Source organism: Populus nigra, chromosome 2 (assembly GCF_951802175.1).
Source record: "Populus nigra chromosome 2, ddPopNigr1.1, whole genome shotgun sequence".
NCBI classification, from domain to species: domain Eukaryota; kingdom Viridiplantae; phylum Streptophyta; class Magnoliopsida; order Malpighiales; family Salicaceae; genus Populus; species Populus nigra.
In genome coordinates this window covers 42661754-42684273 of record NC_084853.1, presented here as the reverse complement: position 1 = coordinate 42684273, position 22520 = coordinate 42661754, and the positions used below count along the sequence as shown (strand labels likewise).

Sequence of the window (22520 nt, the reverse complement as noted above, 5' to 3'; positions counted from 1 at the left end):
ACTCGACCATTGCATTATTTGCAGTAATTATTTCCGCGACATCACGATCATTGAAAAATCATGGTTGCTGGATTTGCCCCCAAAACCTAATTTTGGAAGTAAGCTGAACGCTAAAAATAAAATGTTATGTTACACTGTATTGAGAAGTCGACTCTTATAAAAGATTAAAAAAGTAATCCAAACCTTGCCCAATTTCCCAGATTGAGATACCAACTCCCTGCAGCCGAGCTTCTTCTAGCCGAATAGAAATTGACATCAATGACGGGTAGAACACTGCATGATTGATATGCTCATCGTCAACGTAGAGAAAAAAATGTTCCCCACTGTTCTTTTCCCATTGCAATTTAGGCTTGTGCTTCTCCAGTAAAGAGAGGTATTCCCTTCCTGTGATTGCTCCACCACCCTCAGAACCTGCAGTTTTATGATTAATTTAACAATCTCCAACACAAAGCATTTAGAAAGAGAAGGGTGTAGCCACAAAAACACACTTTTCTTATACTTGAATGCAATACATGGACCTCATGCAACCAAGAAACAAGTAAAATTTCCTAGCAAAATGCTGCCCACGGATTGCAGAAAAGCACCCACAAGCTCACTTAATTTTCTCTCAACTCACTACCTGTAAGATAGAGCACTCACATCGTGAACCCTACACGGTTTGGAAACATGCATACATGGAGCCAACGTTTCCTGTTTACACCAGTTTAAGGATGGTTATTGGTTTGCATGGCAAGCTGTTAAGAAGAAGCTGTATAAATTTTGTTCAAAGAAGATTCTTCCTATTGGCAAGTTTGTCTTCATGGTTGGCTTCAAAAAATACCATGGATGGCTCCATATAATACTTGGTTAGCTTGAGAAAGCAAATTTAAATTCACTTCTTCAAGTGTTGAGTCAGTTGTTCCCTTCAACAACAACTCTGTTATTGTCATTCCAAGTCGTGGTTAGAACTCAATAAACTTCTACCATTGAGTTCCTTGATGAACAGATTGGCCACTATGCCCTCCATACCAATTCGTTGCTGAAGTAACGGTCCTTGTAAAACCTTCTCTCTCACAACTGATAAAGCACTTCACCAGGCTTCTTTCTTGCATGAAATGCATAATTTCTGTAGAAAGAATATCTTATGGACTGTCCCAGTATCACTTTATGAGAAAAAAAGTGTTGCAGGGAAGAACAGCAACAAATTGGTATGAAGGACCAAATTTTGATATTCTTTATCAAGCCAACTGTGTATTGCACAAGGACAGCTATTGCGTCATCAAGCCCAGTTAAGTTTCAATTTTCCTCACGTAGCATAAGAGTTTTTTTGACCATGAGATGTGCACATCTTCATACACAACAGTTGCCACCGATGTAGGAAAATCAGTTTCTCGTTTAATGCACTGACTAGAAAATTTAAGAAAATCAGCAGATCCTCTAATCTATTGTTAGTTTGTCCAGATTCATTCCTTCAAGAGTTGTTTTAAAAGATGTTTATGAATCCTTCACTCTCCCAGGAGTTGGAATCTCCAACAGTCTTGGAGAAAATTGATTGGCCTTACTACAGTCCAAAGCCACACACTGAAATGGGAAGACAAAAGGGGAAGAAACCCAAGGCTGCTAGCCAAATGCTTATATGCTTATTGCCATCTTGTCCAAAGTTATTGAAGTCAAACTAGAATATATCCAGAATGAATCACAAAAAATTAGAGAGAAAAAAAGTGAAGGAGATAAATGAAAGAAAAATAAAGAGAAGTACCTTCAGAAATCACGAAATCATTTCCATAAAAATTGATGCCCAGAAATATCTTATTGGCCAGGGCCCGAGCACCACTGTTGCCAAGGAGAATCTGCAGAGTGAAACGGATCCACTTCAAAGGTGCATTTGGACCTGGGTTATGAGGACTTGAGAAGTCATATGTCATGAACGAGAAACCATCTACATCATCACTTAAGCTCTGAAGATCCTCTGGACCAAAGTCATGAGGTTGAAGCTTCTCTGAATATGGTGGACCGATAACGTAGACCAATTGTAAATATTGCTTCCCATTCCTTGATGAGCTTACTGAATGCATTGCATGCCCAAGTTGTTTTATAAACTGCAGTGCCTAGGCTTGCATACCAGGAAACATTCCTCAGAATCTCACAAGTTTGAAACACCACAGTATAAATCAGAAAAAATTATCTACTGGCAAATGGATTGGGAAGACTTGGATTACAGATTAAAAAATCAGGAAAAAATAATATATTTTAGGAGTTACAATGGTTACACGAACCTATTGATCACATATCAAAGTGAGAAAAGTTACAGTGCAATATTTTATAGACTAACAGTTTTCTACTCATCACTTTGTTTTATTAATAAGACACTAAGAAAAATAAAACGATATAAAGCCACACAATATTTCAGTAGGTTTTAATAAAAATCAGATCCTCAAAAAAATGAGCTCTAAAAGTAGCCTCATATAAGTCAATAGTCACCTTATTCCTCATTTCAGGATCATGCAAAATACCATAAGCTGCCCACCTTGACCAAGATTCAAGCACAATGCCGTCATATTCCATTTCCCTACAAATAAAGGAGAATCAACAGGCAACCTGAACTAAAGCAAAGCCAAATGGATGCTTTTTTTGACCTAAGCATGGTCAGAGATTGTAAAAATTTTGAACACCTGAGGATCCATATACAGACATGACAATAATGTCCACAATTTATTGAAACATTTGGTATTCACAATTATAAGAAATCAGATCTTAAGAGATTTTCACAAGTATGAATGAACTATCTTCATGGCCATTCTGGAGATGGCTGAAGGAATCTTAACTCATTTCATTTACATGAGCGATTCTCCAAAATATAGATTCAAGTGATCAGTGTTTAGACAGTTTCAAAATATATTTTAGATTTAAACAACATGTAGCATTGGTTAGTTTAAAATATTCATCCACATTTTTTAATTTTCTTTGATAGAGAGAGCTAAGCATGACCTTGGATGCATCTGATAAGGCTTTCAGAAAAAAATGCCCAGGTCATATATCTAAGTTGTTGACAACATTTTTGAGCGTGCTTAATATTTGAGTGTGCTTAATAAATAGGCTACATTGACTTGAGTAGTTTCGAATTGAAAATCATAAACCGTGAACAAAATCAAATGCAATTGCCGCTGGTTATTAAGCATTCCATGAGACAAAGAAGTAGAATAGACTCTAGTTTTCTTCCCGCAATACTAAGTAATCCTAGGAACGTATCTGAATAAGAACAAAAAAGATGGTAAAACAAGGATCAGTTCTTTACTGTTAATATGGCCTTATTTTAAACATGGCATCATGAAAATAATGGAGGCTTACTTGCACTCTGATATTATCAGGTCAATAGCTTTATCTCTAAGTTTCTTCTTCTTAAGCAGCTCCTTTGGAAATGCTTCCAGAACAACTCTAGGTAATACCTACAATCAAAATAATAGTTCACCTTACCAAAATATCAAAGGATCCATGCAGGTTGACACAAGATTAACATTAAATTTAACCATAAAATACAAGTGAGGAAAAATTTACAATGACTGATAACAAATTGCTGTAACTTTGGAAGTAATACTATCTAGAATAGGAAAGCACGGGGTTTGGCCATAGAATTATAAGTGGAAGTCCCCTAAAACTAGTGACTGCTCTGTCGAAATTGTTCATGTCCAATTCCACACGATTAGGGATAATGTTACTCGGATCAATTATCAGACAGCAATCTGATTACATTTTATTTACACCTTCAAATAGCAAATCCACACGTCTCAATTACAAAATCAGTGAAAGGAAAATGAAAAATAAACACTTTGTATTTACCAGAGCATTCCCATTCCTTCTGAGCTCTGAAATCCATCCCATATCAGCATTATGTCTCCCCTCCAGAACTAGTCCAGTACCTTGACTGGTAACAACAACAAAAAAAGAGTCAGTTCTCCCTCCATCTCTTTCTTCCTTTTTATGTTTGATCTAAATACCAAAATCGAAAAATACACACCTCTTCAGATCATACCAAACAGGAGATAATATCGTAAACTTATTAGTAAACCGCTTCGCCATTTCATATCCCTTCGAATTCCTATTAAAGCAATCAGAACACCGTAGTAGTAACTAATTCATCAAAAAAAAAAAAAACAAAACACAAACATATACCATGGAGTAATGTAGGCCAACACAGGATATGTGTAATGCCGGTGAGATTCATTCTTCAAAACCTTCGAATTCTCCTACACCATTTCACCACGATTTCGAATTTGAAACTTTTTTTTTTTACTATTTCTGCTATCAAGTCAATGCAGTGATTAAGAGCGAGCAAGTGAAAGTACTTACGTCGAGTATTTCTTGGTAATCCACGTCGGTTTTAACGAGTCCGTCTTCCTGAAACTGTGGGTATGACGAGTCCTTATTTGGAGCGTATTTGATACGGTACACGAGTACAGATACTGCAGGAATTAAGACGAAGAAGACGATAAATATGGTTATCAGCTTGCGATCAGAAGCTGCTGACTCGCTGAATTGGTCCGGTCGAGTGGACGTCTTGGCTCCTGTTTCATGATGATCCGAACTCGGCGCTACTCGGCGACCTCGCTTCCTCGCCATTTCATTGATCGAGACGACGCCCGCTGCTATAAGTGCTTCGTGCCTAGTGGCCACTGGAGCTGGCTAGTCAATACCCAACTTCCAAACGACTTGCCGCTTCACTTCAATTTGGGCTCTAGAAAAGGCCGTAGTTAGGCCCAAATGGAACGCAATATGACATTTTTGTCCTTGTTCTTTTGCTTAAGTACAAGAAAGTACAGGAAAAGGATAAAAAAATATCTGATTCAAGACAGCAATGAGAGAAGAAAAGGGTTTTTGCCCTTTGTAGATAAACCCCCGGGAGAGGGAGTCCAAACTCGGCTATCTTATATCTACAGCTCGAACGCTCCATAGCCTGACCATATCTTGGTCTTTGATGAAAGCAGGTAACTCTAATTCTCTTCTTTTATTCACTTACCTCTTTCCCTTTTACGTTTTGTTTGTCTGAGCTTGACTAAGCTTAAATATGGAGCTTAAGCTCTTGTTATCCTCTTCCAGTGCTTCCCTGCCTACTTCTTTACCTCTTTTTCTCTCACAAAAATCTTCTTATTTCCTCGAAAGACCCAAATTTTCTGTCAGAACCCATCTCTCTGCATCACCATTTCAATTAGAAAAGTCGCAGTTGTTAGGTAATGGTTTGGTTTTTGAAGAGAAAGCTGGGTCTTTTACTGGTAAATTAAGAACTCATGTCCCATTTGAGCCCATTAGAGCTGCTGGCGTAAAGTGGAGAAAGGAGCGTCCTTTTGATAATGTGATTGACAGGGACAAGAAACTGAAATTAGTTATGAAGATAAGGAAGATTTTGGCTAACCAGCCTGATAGAATTATGTCAATTAGGGAATTGGGCAAGTTTAGAAGAGAATTAGGTCTTACGAAAAACCGTCGATTCATTGCTTTGTTGAAGAAATTCCCTGCTGTATTTGAGATTGTGGAAGAGGGGGCTTATTCATTGCAGTTCAGATTGACGCCTGAGGCTGAAAGGCTTTATTTAGAGGAGTTGAATGTTAGGAATGAGATGGAGGATCTGTTGGTTCTTAAGTTGAGGAAATTGTTAATGATGTCCATGGATAAGCGGATTTTGTTGGAGAAAATAGCCCATTTGAAAACTGATTTTGGGTTGCCTTTAGAATTTCGGGATACGCTTTGTCATAGATATCCACAATACTTTAGAGTTGTTGCAACTGGAAGAGGTCCTGCATTAGAACTAACTCATTGGGATCCTGAGCTTGCAGTATCGGCAGCTGAATTAGCTGAAGAGGAGAATCGGGCCAAAGAGCTGCAAGAGAAAGATTTGATTATTGATAGACCGCTAAAGTTTAACAGAGTCAAGCTGCCAAAGGGTCTCCAACTTTCCAAGAGTGAAATGAGAAGGATTTGCCAGTTTCGAGACATACCTTATATATCTCCTTATTCAGACTTTACCCATCTGAGATCGGGTTCAAAGGAGAAGGAAAAGCATGCTTGTGGGGTTGTTCATGAGATTTTGAGTCTCACTGTCGAGAAGAGGACCCTTGTTGATCACCTTACTCATTTTCGAGAGGAGTTTAGATTCTCTCAGCAGCTGAGGGGGATGCTAATAAGACATCCTGATTTGTTTTACGTGTCTTTGAAAGGGGAAAGAGATTCAATTTTCCTCAGGGAAGCATATTCTGATTCTCATTTGGTAGAGAAGGACCGGCTGTTGAACATCAAAGAAAAACTTCGTTCTCTTGTTATGGTTCCTAGATTCCCTAGGAGAGGTGCTCCAAGGACAGAAGCAGCAGGTGGAGAAGATGGAACTTCTGGGCAAGAAGATGGAAGTGATGAGGAGGCTGAAGATTGGTCTGATGTTGATAGTTACGTGAGTGGTGATGAGCTTGATGATGATTATGAAGAAGATTGGGATGATGAAGATGATGATACACCCCCAGATTTTGATGACGATGATGGAACTGTGAAAATTCATTTGAGCAAATCAGCCAGCCAGCCAGATACCACAACAAATAACAAAGAGAAGGTGCTCGCTCCAGCGTTTCCTGATGGCCGACCAAGAGATCGTTGGTAAATTAGATGCAAATGTGCTTGATGCATCAATATTCATGCCCTGGTGTAGAGATACTGCTCCAAGGGGCTATCGTCATAGCATTGCTACAGAAAGTGAGTTTTATGGATGAAGAACATAGATTTCACAAGGTTATGCAAAATTATGGGGCCTGAACCTTGTTCTCCAGTTTGAAGTCTCAGGAAGCACCTTGCGAAAGGAGACATGTAGCAATAGCGTGTGTTTTCTTCTCTTCAAACTTGCGCAAAAAACTTTAGAGATGGCTTTGAAACCATCAAATTAAAAGAAAACTATTTTGCACGGATAATAGATCCCCGTATCCTGTTTTCAATACGTAATATTTTATGCCGTCTGTTAAATATAATTGACCTAATGGTTTATTCAAATTCATAGGCATAAAATCTGTCTATTTAAATCTTTAAGCTGGTCATCTCATGAATCGTGGAGCAGCCTCAAATGATAAATCTTGATAGTTGAAATCTGTGACAGTGGTTCTCATATATAGAAACAGATGTTTCTAACCAAAACCAGGATCAGATGGGTTGATGGCCTCTAATTTTCATCTCTGGAGTATCATTCATTTTCGTTCTGTGATTTTGTAAATTAACCTGCCAGCTGCAACTGCATGCTGTTTGCAAATTGAGTCCACCGCCTCGGATATTGATTTTAGGGCTTGACGATACCTCTCAATTCAGATTCACAAGCTAATTTATTGATTCATCGTGGATAATCTCGATTTCAAACTCTGTTCATCCACTGCAACGAGATGCTAGTTGCTATGTTTTATAGTAATATGTTTATTCAGAACCATCATCAAACTCGTTTGCCAGTGCTTGGGTATCGCTGGAGGCCCGGGCTCCCAGTTTTAGAGCAAGGGCAGCAGATAAGCAGTGGATGCTACAGGTCCTCTCAGTGAAAGCTACCAAGCTATTTTTTTCATAGTTGAATCACAATAATTTCCTCCATTTAACTGCCTTTTTGACGTAGATTTTCAACTTTCAAGCTTAACCCTGTGTAAAGATGAGCTGAAATTATCCAGGCTGGGGTATGTGAACAGTAGAATGTCTGGATTCATACGCTCTCGTACACATCTCAAATTCTGCGTCATTTTCATATGCAGAGCTCTTCACGTCGCTTTTGTTTTTCAGTGACCTTTCGTTTTATAAAAATCGAGAATTCCAAGATGATATATATGTGTAGCTAAATCAATGTGATAAATCAACTAAAAAGAATCTTCAGCATCATTTTATCAATTATATTCTGAGCATCACTCTCATGCTTTGTCGAAAGCACATCACTTTGTTCTACATCATGGATAGAATAGGTTCCTATAGCCATATAGGTAAGGTTACTGTGATAGAAGATAGAAAATGGGGTTAGTGGCCGGATTTAATAAGCTTAAGCATAATCAGTCTTTATTCCTACATCACCCACTTTTTTTTTCCTTTCCAGTTAGTTTCAACTTTCAAGTCGCAAGGCTGGGAGTGGGATGTGGCCTGGTGTGCAGCGTTTGCAAAAAAAAAATTCTAGTATCATTCAGCTCTGTTAGCTGTTTGTTTTCTCGTTGGCTTTTACTTTTTAATATATTTTTCAATTTTTTTTAGTATTATATGTTTTTTTATAATTTTAATACGGTAATGTTAAAAATAAAATAAAAATATTATTTTAATATATTTTTAATTAAAATTCACGAACTTTTAACTTTAGGAGGGGAAATTTTCCATGGTCTTTGGAAAGTTTACACTAAACAGCTTCTCCCGAATTGGTACAGTCGAGGGCCTTATTATTGGGAGAACAAAGATAGAATTTGTTTTTGTATGTTTTTTTTATTTAATTTTTTAAAAAATAATATTTTTTAGTGTTTTTATATTATTTTAATATATTGATGTTAAAAATAATATTTTTTAAAAAAATATATATATTATTTTAATATATTTTTTAACAAAAAATATTTATAAAAAAAACCGTTACTGATACTTTCAAATATCCCAATAAAAAAATCAAATATGATATATTAGATCATGATAGAGATAGTTATATGTCCCGACTTTTGATATGTTATGTTTTATAAAATATTTGAGATTATACTTGTTTTTATTTTAAATTTATTTTTGATGTTTTAAATAATATTTTTGATTTAAAAAATTAATATTTTTAGTGTTTTATGTTTTATGTTTTTATTATTTTAATATACTTATAACAAAAATAAAAATATTTTAATATATTTTTAAATAAAAATTATTTTAAAAAACATTTTATATCAACGGTTCCAAACACCAAAAAGCTGCTTTATTGTTGTACGAGGGGGCCACTAATGTCACGTGTCACATAGGAGAGTCGCCACGAATTTTTCTCTCACAAACAAATTTGTTCTGACGCGTGAGAAGGTCACTGGCTCAGCTTCTGATAAGGGCTAAAAGGTACAGAAAATTCCTGAATTTTTTATTATTTTGATTTATATTCTTGTAGTTTTTTATTTTTTATTTGAGTGCATGAATTATTGGGTATTAAAAACAAAATCCCCTTGTCACTATTTATCACTGAAATTTCAAGATTTTAACCGCCAAAACGATTCTTTTAACCTAGCAAACAACATTCCAAAAAAAAAAATCATTTTAAAACTCAAATTAAATACAAGATTTTCAAGTTTTAAAACGCACAAATCTATTAATGGTTTAGTAAGATTTTTATAAATGAATTCGTGGTAGCAAAATCTTTAACGTGGTTTCGATCATCACCAATAATAATAGGATTCTAACAAAGAAGTCTCAATCCAAACATCTAACAATTTATATATATATATATATATATATAGGAAATGTAAATTAATTAAAACGGAGAATAATTAAGTGGGTTTTGGAAGGAGAGCTTATCAAGTAAGGCTTTCCTAGTCTATATAAAGAGGGTCTGCTGCTCCTTGATTGAGTCGGGAGAGCTAGAAAGTATAGGTTCTCTCCATGCATGGATCTTCAAGGCAGCACTGGCTGTTCACTCCCCCTCCAGGCTTCCTTTGCCGGCCCGATTGGTAATGATGATTTTGTTTTCTACGACGAAACTTAAACCACCAGGTAGGAGGCAGGCTGGAGGCTCTTGTGGGGGGGGGGTATAAATAGGCTATGTGTTGCTCAAGGCTCTCTATGCATGGTCTCAGGGTGGCAATCATTGTTCACTCTCCCTCAAGGCTTCCAACGCAATAACCAGCTACGTACATGTAACTGTGTTACGGCTGCAGGCTTGAGGCCTTTGGGGGAGAGTGGTCAAAAGTTGTCATGATTTTGGCAGACGAGGAATATCAACTATAATTTCTTTCCTGGTAATAATCCTTGCATGGGATGGGAAGAATTTTTATTATCTGTGCTTCTCATGATATGAAATAAACGTGCAAGAAATGTTATTATGTATTCAATCATGGAGTTTGACTTCTGTTTGATCATCGTCAGACGATTACTGAGGGTTTATGCTAAATTCTAGAAATCATGTATGGTTATTTCTTGCAGTTTAATTTGTTCTGTGGAGTTTTTTTTGCAGAAAGAAATTCTGAATGACCTGGGCTGGGAGTGATTTCTAAGCCATGCGGTTTTTTGCAAAAAATCCTGCATATAAATTCACCTTCAAGTTTTTTTAGGCTGATCTGATCAGTACTGCTGTTTGCTGGTTCAAGCTTATAGACTTCCATTTAAATCATACTTTTGTTGTTCAAATAAGAAAGAAGAGGGGGAATTGGACATGTGATCTTACAAAATTCACTTTTCCTTTCTCTGCTTCTAGCCCACTAAAATGTTCTTGCAGCTTCTATTCAGTACTAAAGTCAACGATATACGACTGTCAATACGAGATTTTTTTCTTCTTCTTTCTTATTAGTTTTTCTGTCATTGGAATTTTTTAACTGAGCTTTCATTGGGGTTTCTTACCTAAAACTCTGTAAACCAGAGAGAAAATCAATGCGAATGGCAGAGAGCAGCAGGTTCTCCATGGAATGACTGCTCGTCAATGGTGCCCCTCGTGGAATCGGGTTCTCTCTCTCTCTATTAAAAAAAAAACCTCGAGGCTCAATTTTCTATTCAATATAATAGTGCATGTATTTACTGATTTGTTACTGGAAAAAAATATATAAACTAAGCTTCAGGGTGAGATTGTTTTTGATCCTGGTATCTTTAATAATATATATATTAGATGAGTTATATATTTGTTGTTTTTTTTTTAATATGCAGTAAAATTACAATTATAATCTTGAAATAAATAATTCTAGTACTTTTGGAATTTTGTTTTTTTCGATTTTAGTGCTCTTGGAAACAAGAGCAATGCAACTCTTTCATAAGAGTTTTTTTTTTTGGTCATATTACCCTGACAAATCTTTCATTTAAATTCAAGTTCTCTAACTTTGTTCAATAAAGAGAGGATAAAAATGGAGACAAGAGGCAGGAAAATGCTTTGAAGCAGGTCTCGTCACCCAAGAGACTCAGGCTACTTCGAATGTGTTCAGAAACCTAGCCTAGTATTGTTTTACTTGGTTCTTTGAAAACTCGTTCGTTATTTTAATTTATTTCAGTTACATCTTACTGTAACTTAAACTTTGGGAATTCAATAAAAGACAGATTCTGTCATGTGGAGTCTCATCAAATCACCAATATTCCAGTTTTGGTGTGTGTATATATGCAAAAATATTAAAATCACGAATTAATTTATAAAATTTTATGATTTTACGAGTTAATATATATTTAATGTGCTAAATTAGGCTAAAAAATGGAAATTGCAAAATCAGACTTAACCTGTGCAAAATTGGTAAAATCAGCAAACTCGGTTTGATTTTACAAGTTTACTAAATTTGTGATATGAACCAAGTTAAATTTAAATTTGGCTTTAAAATACCTGCTAACTAATTTTGCGAGATTGAACATATATTTCAAATTGCATATTGGGTAAATCTGAAATTTTACAGGGAAATATTAGATATGTAAATATATTGTAGTAAATTTTTAAGTCAAATGAAGTTAGGGAACATAATATTTTAGGGGATTAAATTTAGTAAACTAGTATTGTCAAGTATGTCAAATAATACATATGTGTGCTGTTTGTGACGTATCTAAAACTATTGGTGGAATTTTGCTTCGATTAAAGTTGTGATAGAAATTAGACATTTGAAATTTTCCAACTATATATCGTAGGCCTAATAATTCATCTAAACAAAAGGGAACGATATGTTTAAAATCATAACTCAATATGTTAAGAATATACAAGAATTGGAGATTCAAGCTACATGAGAGAACTTTAACATGAAGACTTTTTTTATTATTTTTAATTTGATTTTTTTCTAGCGCATTGGATATTGTTTATAGGTTTATTTCATTATTGAATTTATGTCAGTTAACTACTAATTTAAACTTATTAGCTTGCAACTCAAAATAGGCATATCAAGACTCATTTTGATGGAAACAACCAGATTGTCACTAGGTTTATGTGTGCTTCCTGTCTTTCAGTGATTTTTCTGTATTAAAAATTTTTAGTATGAGACTTTTTATTTCTCCATGTCATTAATTTATTAATTCATACTACATGTCTCTCTTATTTTATTTAGATCATTCATTGATTCTAATATTGTTAATTTTTTTTATTTGATTTTAATGTATTAACTAGAATTATCAATATATAATTAGTTAAAATATAATTTAAATTTATATTGTATTTTTCATGTAATATATATAAAAAATATTTTTGACGTCCTTTCATGTATGATATATCTCTTCTAGTTCTTTTTTTTTAAATTGTTAATTTCCGGCCTGCTGAACACGTGCTTTTGTGGATTCCCTGCGGGTCGACGTATCACTGTCCAAAAAATTTCAAATTCCCGCTTAAATAACAAATTATGAAATTATATTTGGTTAGTTGACGATGTACGCGGATCGTGATCCGCGCCACACCTTCTCTAAGGAATTACAACCATTGATAACACATCAAATCTACGGTCAAAATTCACCCATCCTGGACAAAAACTTTTCTACTTTCCTCTCTTTGACATGATAAATACCTTCCCAGAGTCCTCGCTTCTCAACCCAAAGTATTTCCTCTAATTTTTCGCGAGAAATAAAAAAAAAATCCCTGTAAACCCATTCCCCAAATTCAGTCATTTCAATGGCACGCACGAAGCAAACAGCAAGGAAGTCCACAGGAGGCAAGGCGCCACGTAAGCAACTGGCCACAAAGGCAGCCCGGAAATCTGCACCGGCAACCGGAGGAGTGAAGAAGCCCCATCGATTTAGGCCAGGAACCGTGGCACTGAGGGAAATCAGAAAGTACCAGAAGAGCACAGAGCTGCTGATAAGGAAATTGCCGTTTCAAAGGCTGGTGAGAGAAATAGCGCAAGATTTCAAGACAGATTTGAGGTTCCAAAGCAGCGCAGTGGCTGCTCTTCAAGAAGCAGCAGAGGCGTACCTTGTGGGATTGTTTGAGGATACCAATCTGTGTGCTATTCATGCTAAGAGAGTCACCATTATGCCAAAGGATATTCAGCTTGCTAGGAGGATTAGAGGAGAGAGGGCCTAGTATATACTTCAGGGTTCTTTTGCTGGTGGTATCTTTGTAGCTCCGGTCCATGTTTCTCTCCTTCCAACTTTTATCTACTCTGTCTCTCTCCAGTTTTTTTAGGTTTATCTGCTCAGGGGTTTTTGTTTTTATTGTAATGTAAGTTATTTAGAAATCTAGTGGTTATTTGAATTTACTTTTAATTCTTAAATTAACTCCATGACATCTGCTTTTTGAGAACAATGTGCTTGTTGGGTCTTATATCTGTACTACATGCATTATTTGCCATTGATAGTTGTAAACTGAAATTATTGTTTACAAAGTCAGATTAAAATGGGTTCTTGTTTAATCCATCTTAATTCTTGTGGATTCGGCACAAAAAAGAAAATTTGGTAGTGGTTTCTGCATATGGAAGTAATACAAAAATCAGAAACCATGCGCTGATTGAGTTCTTTGATGTAAATCCAATTGGGTTTTTCCCTTTGATTTTGAGATTAATCAAGAACTAATTTGAATGTTAAAAGACATCAGGCTGCATTCTAAACAAATTTGCCTTTCCCTATGTATCAATGCTGCTTGATTACCAGGCAAGATTTTCTCTGTGCTCCTGAACAAGTGAGTTAGCGACCTCAAGCTAAGCCAGGGACAGGAGAAGAGTACATCGCTCTATGGTCGAAACTTACTATCATGGGACCGAAAGAAAATTCCTGCGTAACCTAGTAGCACATCTATTTCATTGCAGAGAACAGGGTTTTTGGAAAACCATGATGTTAATTAAGAAGACCAACTAGGTTATTCAAGTTCCTTCAGATTTTAACACTTGGGAAATTGGGAGCTTATACTACATGTTAAACTTACAACTAGCATGGAAATGCAAGTCTAAATTAAACTTTAGAGGCCACATATTAATTATCATGTGGGTTTCTCTCCTTTCTTTTGGGCGATTCCATTTCCCGATATACCCACAATGATAGGAAATAACAATAATAATTTACCAAGATGATAATTTTAGATAAAATTAAATTTTTTTAACAATCATTATTTTTTAAATTTTTTTTATTTCATCTCAACAATCATAAGTTATATGTAGAATTACTGGATTTTTTCAAGTGGTTTGAAACTCTTGAAATTAAATTTAATTATAAGGTAAGTGTGTTTATATTCATAGCATGGTAGGTTTACTATGAGGTATAATCTTACATGACTTCCAATCATTTTTGTTTATTAAAAGACGTCTTGTAATAAGAGGTATTATTTGCGTTATATAAGCAATTAAGGCATTCGTTTTCTAACCAACATGGAATAATTCCATTTAAAATTAAAATAAAAAATAATATCTCAAAAGTACTATTAGCAATCCAAGCAAACTTTATTTATATATATATATAAAAAAACACCTCCACAATCTCTTTTCTTCTCTTTTTTCCAACCCCCCACCGTCTCACCATCTCTTGTAACACTATCATTGTTTAATACAACCCAACCTATTCCGAGCTATCTCTAGCCCTATTTTGAATGCCCACAACTTAGCTTGGATGGCGCTGCAACACCCCACTCTTATTGTGAAGCCACTAGAAAACCATTAGAAAGGGCGCGAAAGAAAAGGGTCAAACCGGTGCGTTTTGACTGTTCCGCAGGACCCGATTTGCAAGAAGATAGACCTTATCCAAGAAATCAAGGATCCAAACATTTTATTGTATTGTGCAAAAAATAAAAAGGAGACACGTCGAATGCCATTTCTCCACACACCAACTTCATTCACCATGGACAAACTGGCTCCATTTCACCATAGCCCGCCTCTACTTCAAAACCACAAGCCAAAACCAATTAGAACCCATTCATCACCATCTCTTTCTGTTGCTCTCACAACAACCTCGTCCCTTGAAACTACACCTAGGCCTTCACATGTACCGAATCTTGGCTCTTTAAATGGCTCCACTGCTGATAGCAATACTTTGGACTCAGTTAAAGCAACGCATGCCCAGATGATAAAAAAGGGTAAAAAATGGAATTCAGATTCTATGGCGAAGCATTTGATCACTTCTTATTTAGAACTTGGTGATTGCAAGTCAGCTGCAGTGGTTTTTTTTGTGGGTTTTGCGCGGAACTATGTCATGTGGAATAATTTCTTGGAGGAGTTCAAGAGCTTTGGTGGTGATCCAAGTGAAGTTCTTGAGGTCTTTAAAGAATTGCATTGTGAAGGAGTGGTGTTTGATAGTAGAGTGATTAGTGTGGTTTTGAAGATTTGCGCTAGTGTGATGAATTTATGGCTTGGTTTGGAAGTACATGCTAGTTTGATCAAGAGGGGTTTTGAATTAGATGTGTATGTGAGGTGTGCACTAATGAATTTTTATGGGAGGTGTTGGTGTGTGGAAAGTGCTAATCAAGTGTTTCATGAACCCCGCAATTTAGATGATCTCTTGTGGAACGAGGCAATCTTGGTCAACTTGAAGAATGAGAGATTTGTTAAGGCTCTAGAATTGTTTAGAGAGATGCAGTTCTTGACTAGTAAAGTTAATGCTACTACAGTTTTGAAGATTCTGCAAGCTTGTAGCAAGAAGGGGGCTCTCAATGAAGGGAAGCAGATTCACGGGTATGTGTTAAAGCTTGCTATGGAATCAAATTTGTCGATATGCAATTCTTTGATTATCATGTACTCTAGGAATGGCAAAATCAAACTAGCTAGCAGGGTATTTGATTCAATGAAAGATCATAGTTTGTCCTCATGGAATTCAATTATCTCAAGTTATACTACACTTGGTTACTTGAATGATGCTTGGAATCTTTTCTGTAAAATGGAAAGGTCAGGCACAAAACCAGACATAATAACCTGGAATAGCATATTATCAGGCAATGCTATTGTTAGTTCATATAAAGAAGTCCTCATAATTTTGCGGAGGATGCAAGCTGCGGGTTTTAGGCCAAATCCTCGCTCCATTACTAGCGTTCTTCAAGCTGTCATTGAACCGGGGCTCCTGAATTGCGGGAAAGAAATTCATGCTTATGTGATAAGAAATGGGCTTGACTATGATGCATACGTGGGAACTTCATTGTTAGACATGTATGTGAAGAATGACTGCCTCACCAGTTCTCAGGCGATTTTTGATAATATGAAAAACAAGAATATTGTTGCTTGGAATTCATTAATATCAGGGTATTCGTTCAAGGGACATTTTGACCATGCAAAAAGATTGTTGAATCGTATGAAAGAGGAAGGAATTAAACCAGATCTCATTACATGGAACAGCCTGGTTGCCGGGTATTCAATGCGTGGCCACACTAAGGAAGCTTTAGCTTTGATTCATGATATCAAAATTTCGGGATTGACACCAAATGTGGTTTCATGGACTGCTCTCATATCAGGCTGTTCACAGAATGGTAACTACTCGGAATCTATTGAGGCTTTTGTCCAAATGCAAGAAGAAGGTATTAAGCCAAACTCTGCCACTATATCCAGCTTACTTAGGACTTGTGGGGGCCTATCCTTGTTACAGAAGGGTAAAGAAATTCACTGCCTAAGTATTAGAAAAAGCTTCATTGAAGATTTATATGTAGCTACAGCACTCATTGACACGTACAGTAAGTCAGGCGATTTAGAAAGTGCTCATAAAGTTTTCTGGAGTGCAGAGAAGACATTAGCATCTTGGAATTGCATGATTATGGGATTTGCCATTAATGGCTGTGGAAGAGAGGTGATTGCACTCCTTGATGGAATGCAAAGAGCTGGTATCTTGCCAGATGCTATAACCTTCACAGCCCTCCTCTCTGGTTGCAAGAACTCTGGTTTAGTTGAAGAGGGATGGAAATGCTTTGATATGATGAGCAACGACTATGGTATAAAACCAACCATTGAGCATTATTCTTGCATGGCAGATCTTCTTGGAAGAGCTGGCTACCTTGATGAAGCTTGGGACTTCATTCAAACAATGCCAGTAAAGCCAGATGCTAGTGTTTGGGGTGCCATGCTTGGATCTTGCCGAATCCACAGAAACATTGAGTTTGCAGAGATTGCAGCGAAGGAACTTTTCAAGTTAGAACCATATAATTCTGCTAACTACGTTCTGATGTTGAGCTTATATGCCATGTCAAACAGATGGGAGGATGTTGACCGTATTAAAGATCTCATGGATACCAGGGGTATTAAGCCCAGGCAAGTATGGAGCTGGATTCAAATTGATCAGAGAGTTCATCTGTTCTCTGCTGGAGGAATACCCCATCAAGATGAAGGAGAGATATACTATGAGTTGTATCAGTTGGTCTCTGAACTGAAGAAATTTGGATATTTGCCAGATGTAAACTGCGTATACCAGAACATTGACGAGGAAGAAAAGGTGAAGATGCTCCTAAGTCACACTGAGAAACTTGCAATTACTTATGGACTAATCAAAACCACAAGTAGCGCACCAATCAGAGTGATCAAGAACACAAGAATTTGTTCTGATTGTCACACAGCAGCAAAACTCATTTCCCTTGTTCGCAGTAGAGAGATTTTCCTCAGGGATGGTGTTCGGTTTCACCATTTTAAGGCAGGGAAGTGTTCTTGCAACGACTACTGGTAACAATATTGGTCATTCATTGTTCAAGAGTCTACCCCATTACTCTGTGTACAGCCTTCTCAAATAATGGGATACATCATAACAAAAGTTTGACGGATAGCGGTAGGGGAATACTCGGGTCTAGCTTCAACAGCGTCAAGCTCGGATGAATGTAGAACCAATAGAGAATCCGACCAGAGGAGCAAGCAAATGTAAATTTTGTAATATGAACTGTTGAGTTTTTGTAAGGGTCTTTTATCTATAGATAGAACTGTTATTTACAAAATCTTGCTACATAATGAATTACAGTGCTAGCTTCTACTTGTTTTACGGAGTGCCGTGATGTCTAGCAAAATTAAGTGCCTAATAAAAACCTTAACATGGGAGAGTTTAGGATGCGGGTTGGTTTAGTCCTCTCAAAAAACTGAAGCTGGGTATTGATCGTCTTTGCTTAGATGTATGGATGGACCTGAAATGCCCTTTAACTTCTTGGTTAACCAATCCCACCCTAACGACACTTAAAGATTCAAATGGAAAGTCTTCAAGATACAGCATATGAGGCCAAAATTCGTGTCAAAGGTTCTCCTGACACTGCTAATTGCTTCCAGCAAGTGAGATACTTTGGTTTCTATCCAGTTAGCCTTTTCTTTGTGTGGCCTGAGCTTATCGGACTTTATCCTAGTCTATAAATCACGACAAAAAAGGAAAGCCAGCACTTTCTTGCACTCAAAAGCTGCTGTCACAATAAGCTCCACATAAAATAGTGGCAAGGATTGTTCTGGCTGGATGTTAGGGAGATAGGAGAGAACGTCAATATTGCGCTGAAAGCAAAACAAAAAAGCATGCTGAAAAAAGAAGAAACAACAGCTGCTAACTGCTACTTCAAGTTCTTCCCTATCATAACATCCTACACTGCGAGCGGCAACTACAACATAAAACCCTATCCAAAAGGAACCCACTGTGTCTTACAAGTGTATTTACAGATATGACCAGCAGCAATTTACATACCACCATTCATAAAGTAAAAACAACATTGAAAAACAACTGATCCTTTCCCACTCATCGGATGTTTAAGGAAACTTGACTACAAACCTAAACACTAAACAGGGGAAAACCCCATTCCAATGTTAAGGAATAATGCAAAGAGAACAACGGCAGAACCATTGCATTCAAAACTTCTGCGAGTAGGAAGTACTCCAACCAAACTCTACAAAGCTTCGGGAAACTAGATCAGTCAAACGGCATAACTTTTACTTATCAATCTCCCATCGCACCTCCAGGACCTTACTACTCAGAATTGATTGACAGGTTCAACCCGGTCCTGCACAGCCATCCTCTCAGAGACATCAGCCAGAGATTTGAGATTGCACCTTATAAGGGCCTTGACAAAGTAACATGTCTCATCCTTGGTGTTCCCATCAGGCACATCTACAACGAATGATTCTATGACTAAAGTTCCAGGCCTCCCATCAATAAACTCAGGGTGGACAGTCATAATTGATGAGTAGTTCTGCAAAATAAACCAGGGGGGGGATCAGATGGAGGAAGAATCCGGAATGCTTTTAGCGAAAGGCATCATTTTTTTTTAGTCCAAAGACTGAATATTCAACCAAGCATCCGACTACAAAAGATTATAGTTAGTGGCAGATTCCAAATGTCTTTTCATCATGTGGGCATGCATGCACTTAGTCAGCGAATATATATCAAAGTTAAGTAACGGTTCATTCCATATCACAAAGGAAAAGTGGGTTGTTTATTTGTACCAAAATATATTTCCTCTGATTTTGAAAAGCCACAATCCCCAGAAATATTCTCTATTTAGTTTTCAGCATCATTCAACAAAAAAAGGTTCCATTTTCTCATCCTTCAAACATATTGAGTTAGACAAATTCACACATAATTTGGACACTGAAGTAAAGGGATCAAAAAGAGGAGAAACTTTAGCTCCCACGTGCTTCTGTGATGCACAACAGCTCTAAGAGACTTGTGATATCACGGCTCTAAAACAAAGTTACCTACATAGCAAATCAATGGAGAAAACACTAGAACATACCCAACCCATCAGAAGAGGTTCCTTTGGCCACACAAGTAACATGTGAATGAAAGAGCAGGTATGGAGAAAAAAGAGACAATACATGGCAACAAACATAGCACACGAACAGAAGAAAATATCTCGTGCAATTGGCATTTCCTAGAACTAGGTGTTATGGTCCATGACCAATACTCGAAATATAATTCCAATCTTGGTCAAAACAGCAAAACTCTTCATCACATACGAAAAATACACAGCAGTACATACAGAGATGAAGAAGTGATTACATCGAGACTCGTCCACTTTTCAGTAGCTTATCACACATTTCCATCCATCCAGGCTACAATATTTAGCATGCCATAACATAGTGATCCCACATATCAATTTAATATAAGCACAGAAACACAGTTGAAGGTATTTAAATCTATAACATAACAAGAAACAACAACAGCTTATAGTAAGAAGGCTAAGAAGAAAAGAAATTTATTTATTTATACCTTGAGCCTGTGATCACCACCAACAATCTGGACTCCAAGAATGTGCTCCTCGTCATCAAGAAGCTCAAGCCTCTCAGTACTAGTAGTTGCAGGAAGTCCAGATTTAACATTCACCTCTCTAACACTTCCAATCCCAAGCTCTCCGTTCATAACACACCTGCTCACAAATGGCTTGTACCTCTGCGGCTGATCAAATCGCCTCACCAGTGACCAAACCTGATCCAATTACATACAAAATCAAATCAGAATTTCTCTTAATAAGAATTCGTTTATGCGTGCAGAGTAAACCCAATAAGATACTGAAAAGAAATAAAATATATGTCCCGTGCTTTAATATTTGGCTTATTACAAATGAAAGAGAAAAACAAATACTGACAGAGAGAATCCCATTAAGAGGAAGGGCAGAATCAGCCGAAATCGAGCAAAATTTCACAGATTTGACACAGAAGAACAAAGTCAAAACACCTTTAAACAAATCAACGGACATAAAATCAATGAAAAGATATAAACAAAAGAGGGTAAAAAGAAAAACTTACAAGGTGAGCAGGAGCTTTGATGTGCTTAACAAGAGCAGAAGTGCACTGGTTCTCTCTAGGCTCATGTTTATGGTGTCGCCGTACGTATTGAGCCTCTGTTGCACTGTACGCATCACTGCCGTTCATTTTTTTTTTTTGTATGAAGATGATGAGTACGGTTTGTATTGTTTCTCTCTTCTCTTTGTCTGAAAAAGGAAATCTGATGCTTTCTAGAGATAAGCTTTGAAAGAGGAGAGGAGAGGAAAGAATTTGGGATTTGGTGGTGCTTGAAGCAAAAGAACAAGAACAATAATAACCTCACTTAGTTCTCTTTAAGCTTAGCATTCTGTCAATAAAGTCCACGAATCCACCGACAATTTTCATTCTTTATCGTTTTCAAATTAAAAGGCCCAACCAAAGCTATGGGCCCATTTTACTCCATTATATAAGGTACTCCTATATAATAATACTAAAAAAAGGAAATGTTGAAGGGGGCGGTGCATCCTGTTTTTTTTAGTTAGAAATTTTTTTTATATTAATATACTAAAATTATTAAAAAAACTAAAAAATACATTAATTTAATATTTTTTAGAATAAATATACTTTTAAAAAATATTTAAGAACAAACTTACATATTTAAGAAAAATAAAAAAATATTTTAATATTTTTTAAAAAAATAATGTGTTTCTAAAGTCTGCTATTACCATATTGCTGGACACTGCTAAGGTGTGCGCGGTGACAGTCCATTGCTGTTTTGTTTATTGAATATTGGATGAATTTTTTTAATATTTGTTTTTTGTAGGTGGTAGGTACTTAGCGTGTCATGTGACCCTCACTAAGCTAGTGGGTTTACTTTAAAGTCAAACTATTATGTGGAGTGCAGGAGATGTTAGTGATCACGATGTCTTTTATTTGCCGTTTTATTTCTCTTGAAAATCTTGATTTAATTACTATCATGATGGAGTAAATTATAAATTAGTTCATTTAGTTTCAAGAAATCAATTGATTAATAATTCTTGCTTAAAAATAAATTATTTAAACCTTTAATAAAAGTTCATCGTTCTTAATTTAAAAATATTATTTGTTATATTAGTACATCAAAATTATTAAAAAAAAACATTAGAAAACACATCAATTTAATTATTATTTTAAAGATGGATATACTTTAAAAAAACATCCAAAAATAAACCAACATCGTTTTTCTAACCGACTCTAAATGCCCGTTTGAGATTGTTGTCTAAACGGATGTTTGTCAAAATTCAATTTTTTTATTTTTTTTAAATTTTTTTATTTTATTTTAATCATTTTGATAAGCTAATGTCAAAATTAATTTTTTAAAAACAAAAATAAAAAACAATGTCAATTCTTATTAACTCATTAAGTCCATAACCCGGGTCATTTGATAAAAAACAACAAATCTAAAAAAGAAATTAAAGCTCATTCTTCAATAAACTAAATATTAAAGAATAAAATTGAAAAAACAAAACCTAACATATAAAAAGGATAAAAAATAGCAATTATAAGCCACACAAAAATACGAGCCTGCTCAGGTTAACCTATCAAACCTATTTATCAGGTTACAAGATCAGGATAACCTCACAAAAAAAAATGGTCAAAATCATAAAACCCAATTTTATTTTTAAAAAACCATTATCGAATTATGAGATGAAAAAAATAAGTGAAAAAAAACTAACACCAGCCCTTATTAACTTGTAAAACTCATGCTTTGAGCTATTTGATTGGAAGCACCGGATATAAAAAAAAAATGATGAATGTAAATTCTTAACAAATTAAATATAAAAATAA

General features: G+C 36.0%; 5 protein-coding genes and 1 long non-coding RNA gene across 6 annotated transcripts; 4 read left to right on the top strand and 2 right to left on the bottom strand.

Annotated features, from left to right (window-relative positions):
* Window positions 1-50: 50 nt before the first annotated feature.
* Window positions 51-4771, bottom strand: LOC133682227 (uncharacterized). The gene is made up of 8 exons (XM_062105513.1): window positions 4327-4771; window positions 4150-4223; window positions 3995-4075; window positions 3817-3901; window positions 3328-3425; window positions 2461-2548; window positions 1739-2087; window positions 51-411 (listed from the first exon to the last, which is right to left on the bottom strand). The coding sequence occupies exons 1-8, from the start codon at window positions 4594-4596 to the stop codon at window positions 155-157; spliced, it is 1302 nt and encodes a 433-aa protein (XP_061961497.1). The 5' UTR covers window positions 4597-4771; the 3' UTR covers window positions 51-154.
* A 69-nt stretch (window positions 4772-4840) lies between these two features.
* Window positions 4841-7002, top strand: LOC133682226 (protein WHAT'S THIS FACTOR 1 homolog, chloroplastic-like). The gene has a single exon (XM_062105512.1). It carries the CDS (start codon window positions 5042-5044, stop codon window positions 6617-6619), a length of 1578 nt encoding a protein of 525 aa, XP_061961496.1. The 5' UTR covers window positions 4841-5041; the 3' UTR covers window positions 6620-7002.
* Window positions 7003-9446: 2444 nt separating this feature from the next.
* LOC133682042 (uncharacterized) lies at window positions 9447-11220 on the top strand. Its single transcript, XR_009836600.1, has 2 exons — window positions 9447-9929; window positions 10145-11220. It is a non-coding gene; the product is annotated as an uncharacterized LOC133682042 (long non-coding RNA).
* A 1231-nt stretch (window positions 11221-12451) lies between these two features.
* LOC133681887 (histone H3.2) lies at window positions 12452-13331 on the top strand. The gene has a single exon (XM_062105071.1). It carries the CDS (start codon window positions 12746-12748, stop codon window positions 13154-13156), a length of 411 nt encoding a protein of 136 aa, XP_061961055.1. The 5' UTR covers window positions 12452-12745; the 3' UTR covers window positions 13157-13331.
* Window positions 13332-14831: 1500 nt separating this feature from the next.
* On the top strand, window positions 14832-18000 carry LOC133681820 (pentatricopeptide repeat-containing protein At4g01030, mitochondrial). Its single transcript, XM_062104975.1, has one exon. The coding sequence runs from the start codon at window positions 14866-14868 to the stop codon at window positions 17692-17694; it is 2829 nt and encodes a 942-aa protein (XP_061960959.1). The 5' UTR covers window positions 14832-14865; the 3' UTR covers window positions 17695-18000.
* Window positions 18001-18516: 516 nt separating this feature from the next.
* On the bottom strand, window positions 18517-21048 carry LOC133681821 (abscisic acid receptor PYL3-like). Its single transcript, XM_062104976.1, has 3 exons — window positions 20736-21048; window positions 20200-20415; window positions 18517-19180 (listed from the first exon to the last, which is right to left on the bottom strand). Exons 1-3 carry the CDS (start codon window positions 20859-20861, stop codon window positions 18962-18964), a joined length of 561 nt encoding a protein of 186 aa, XP_061960960.1. The 5' UTR covers window positions 20862-21048; the 3' UTR covers window positions 18517-18961.
* Between the last annotated feature and the right edge of the window lie 1472 nt (window positions 21049-22520).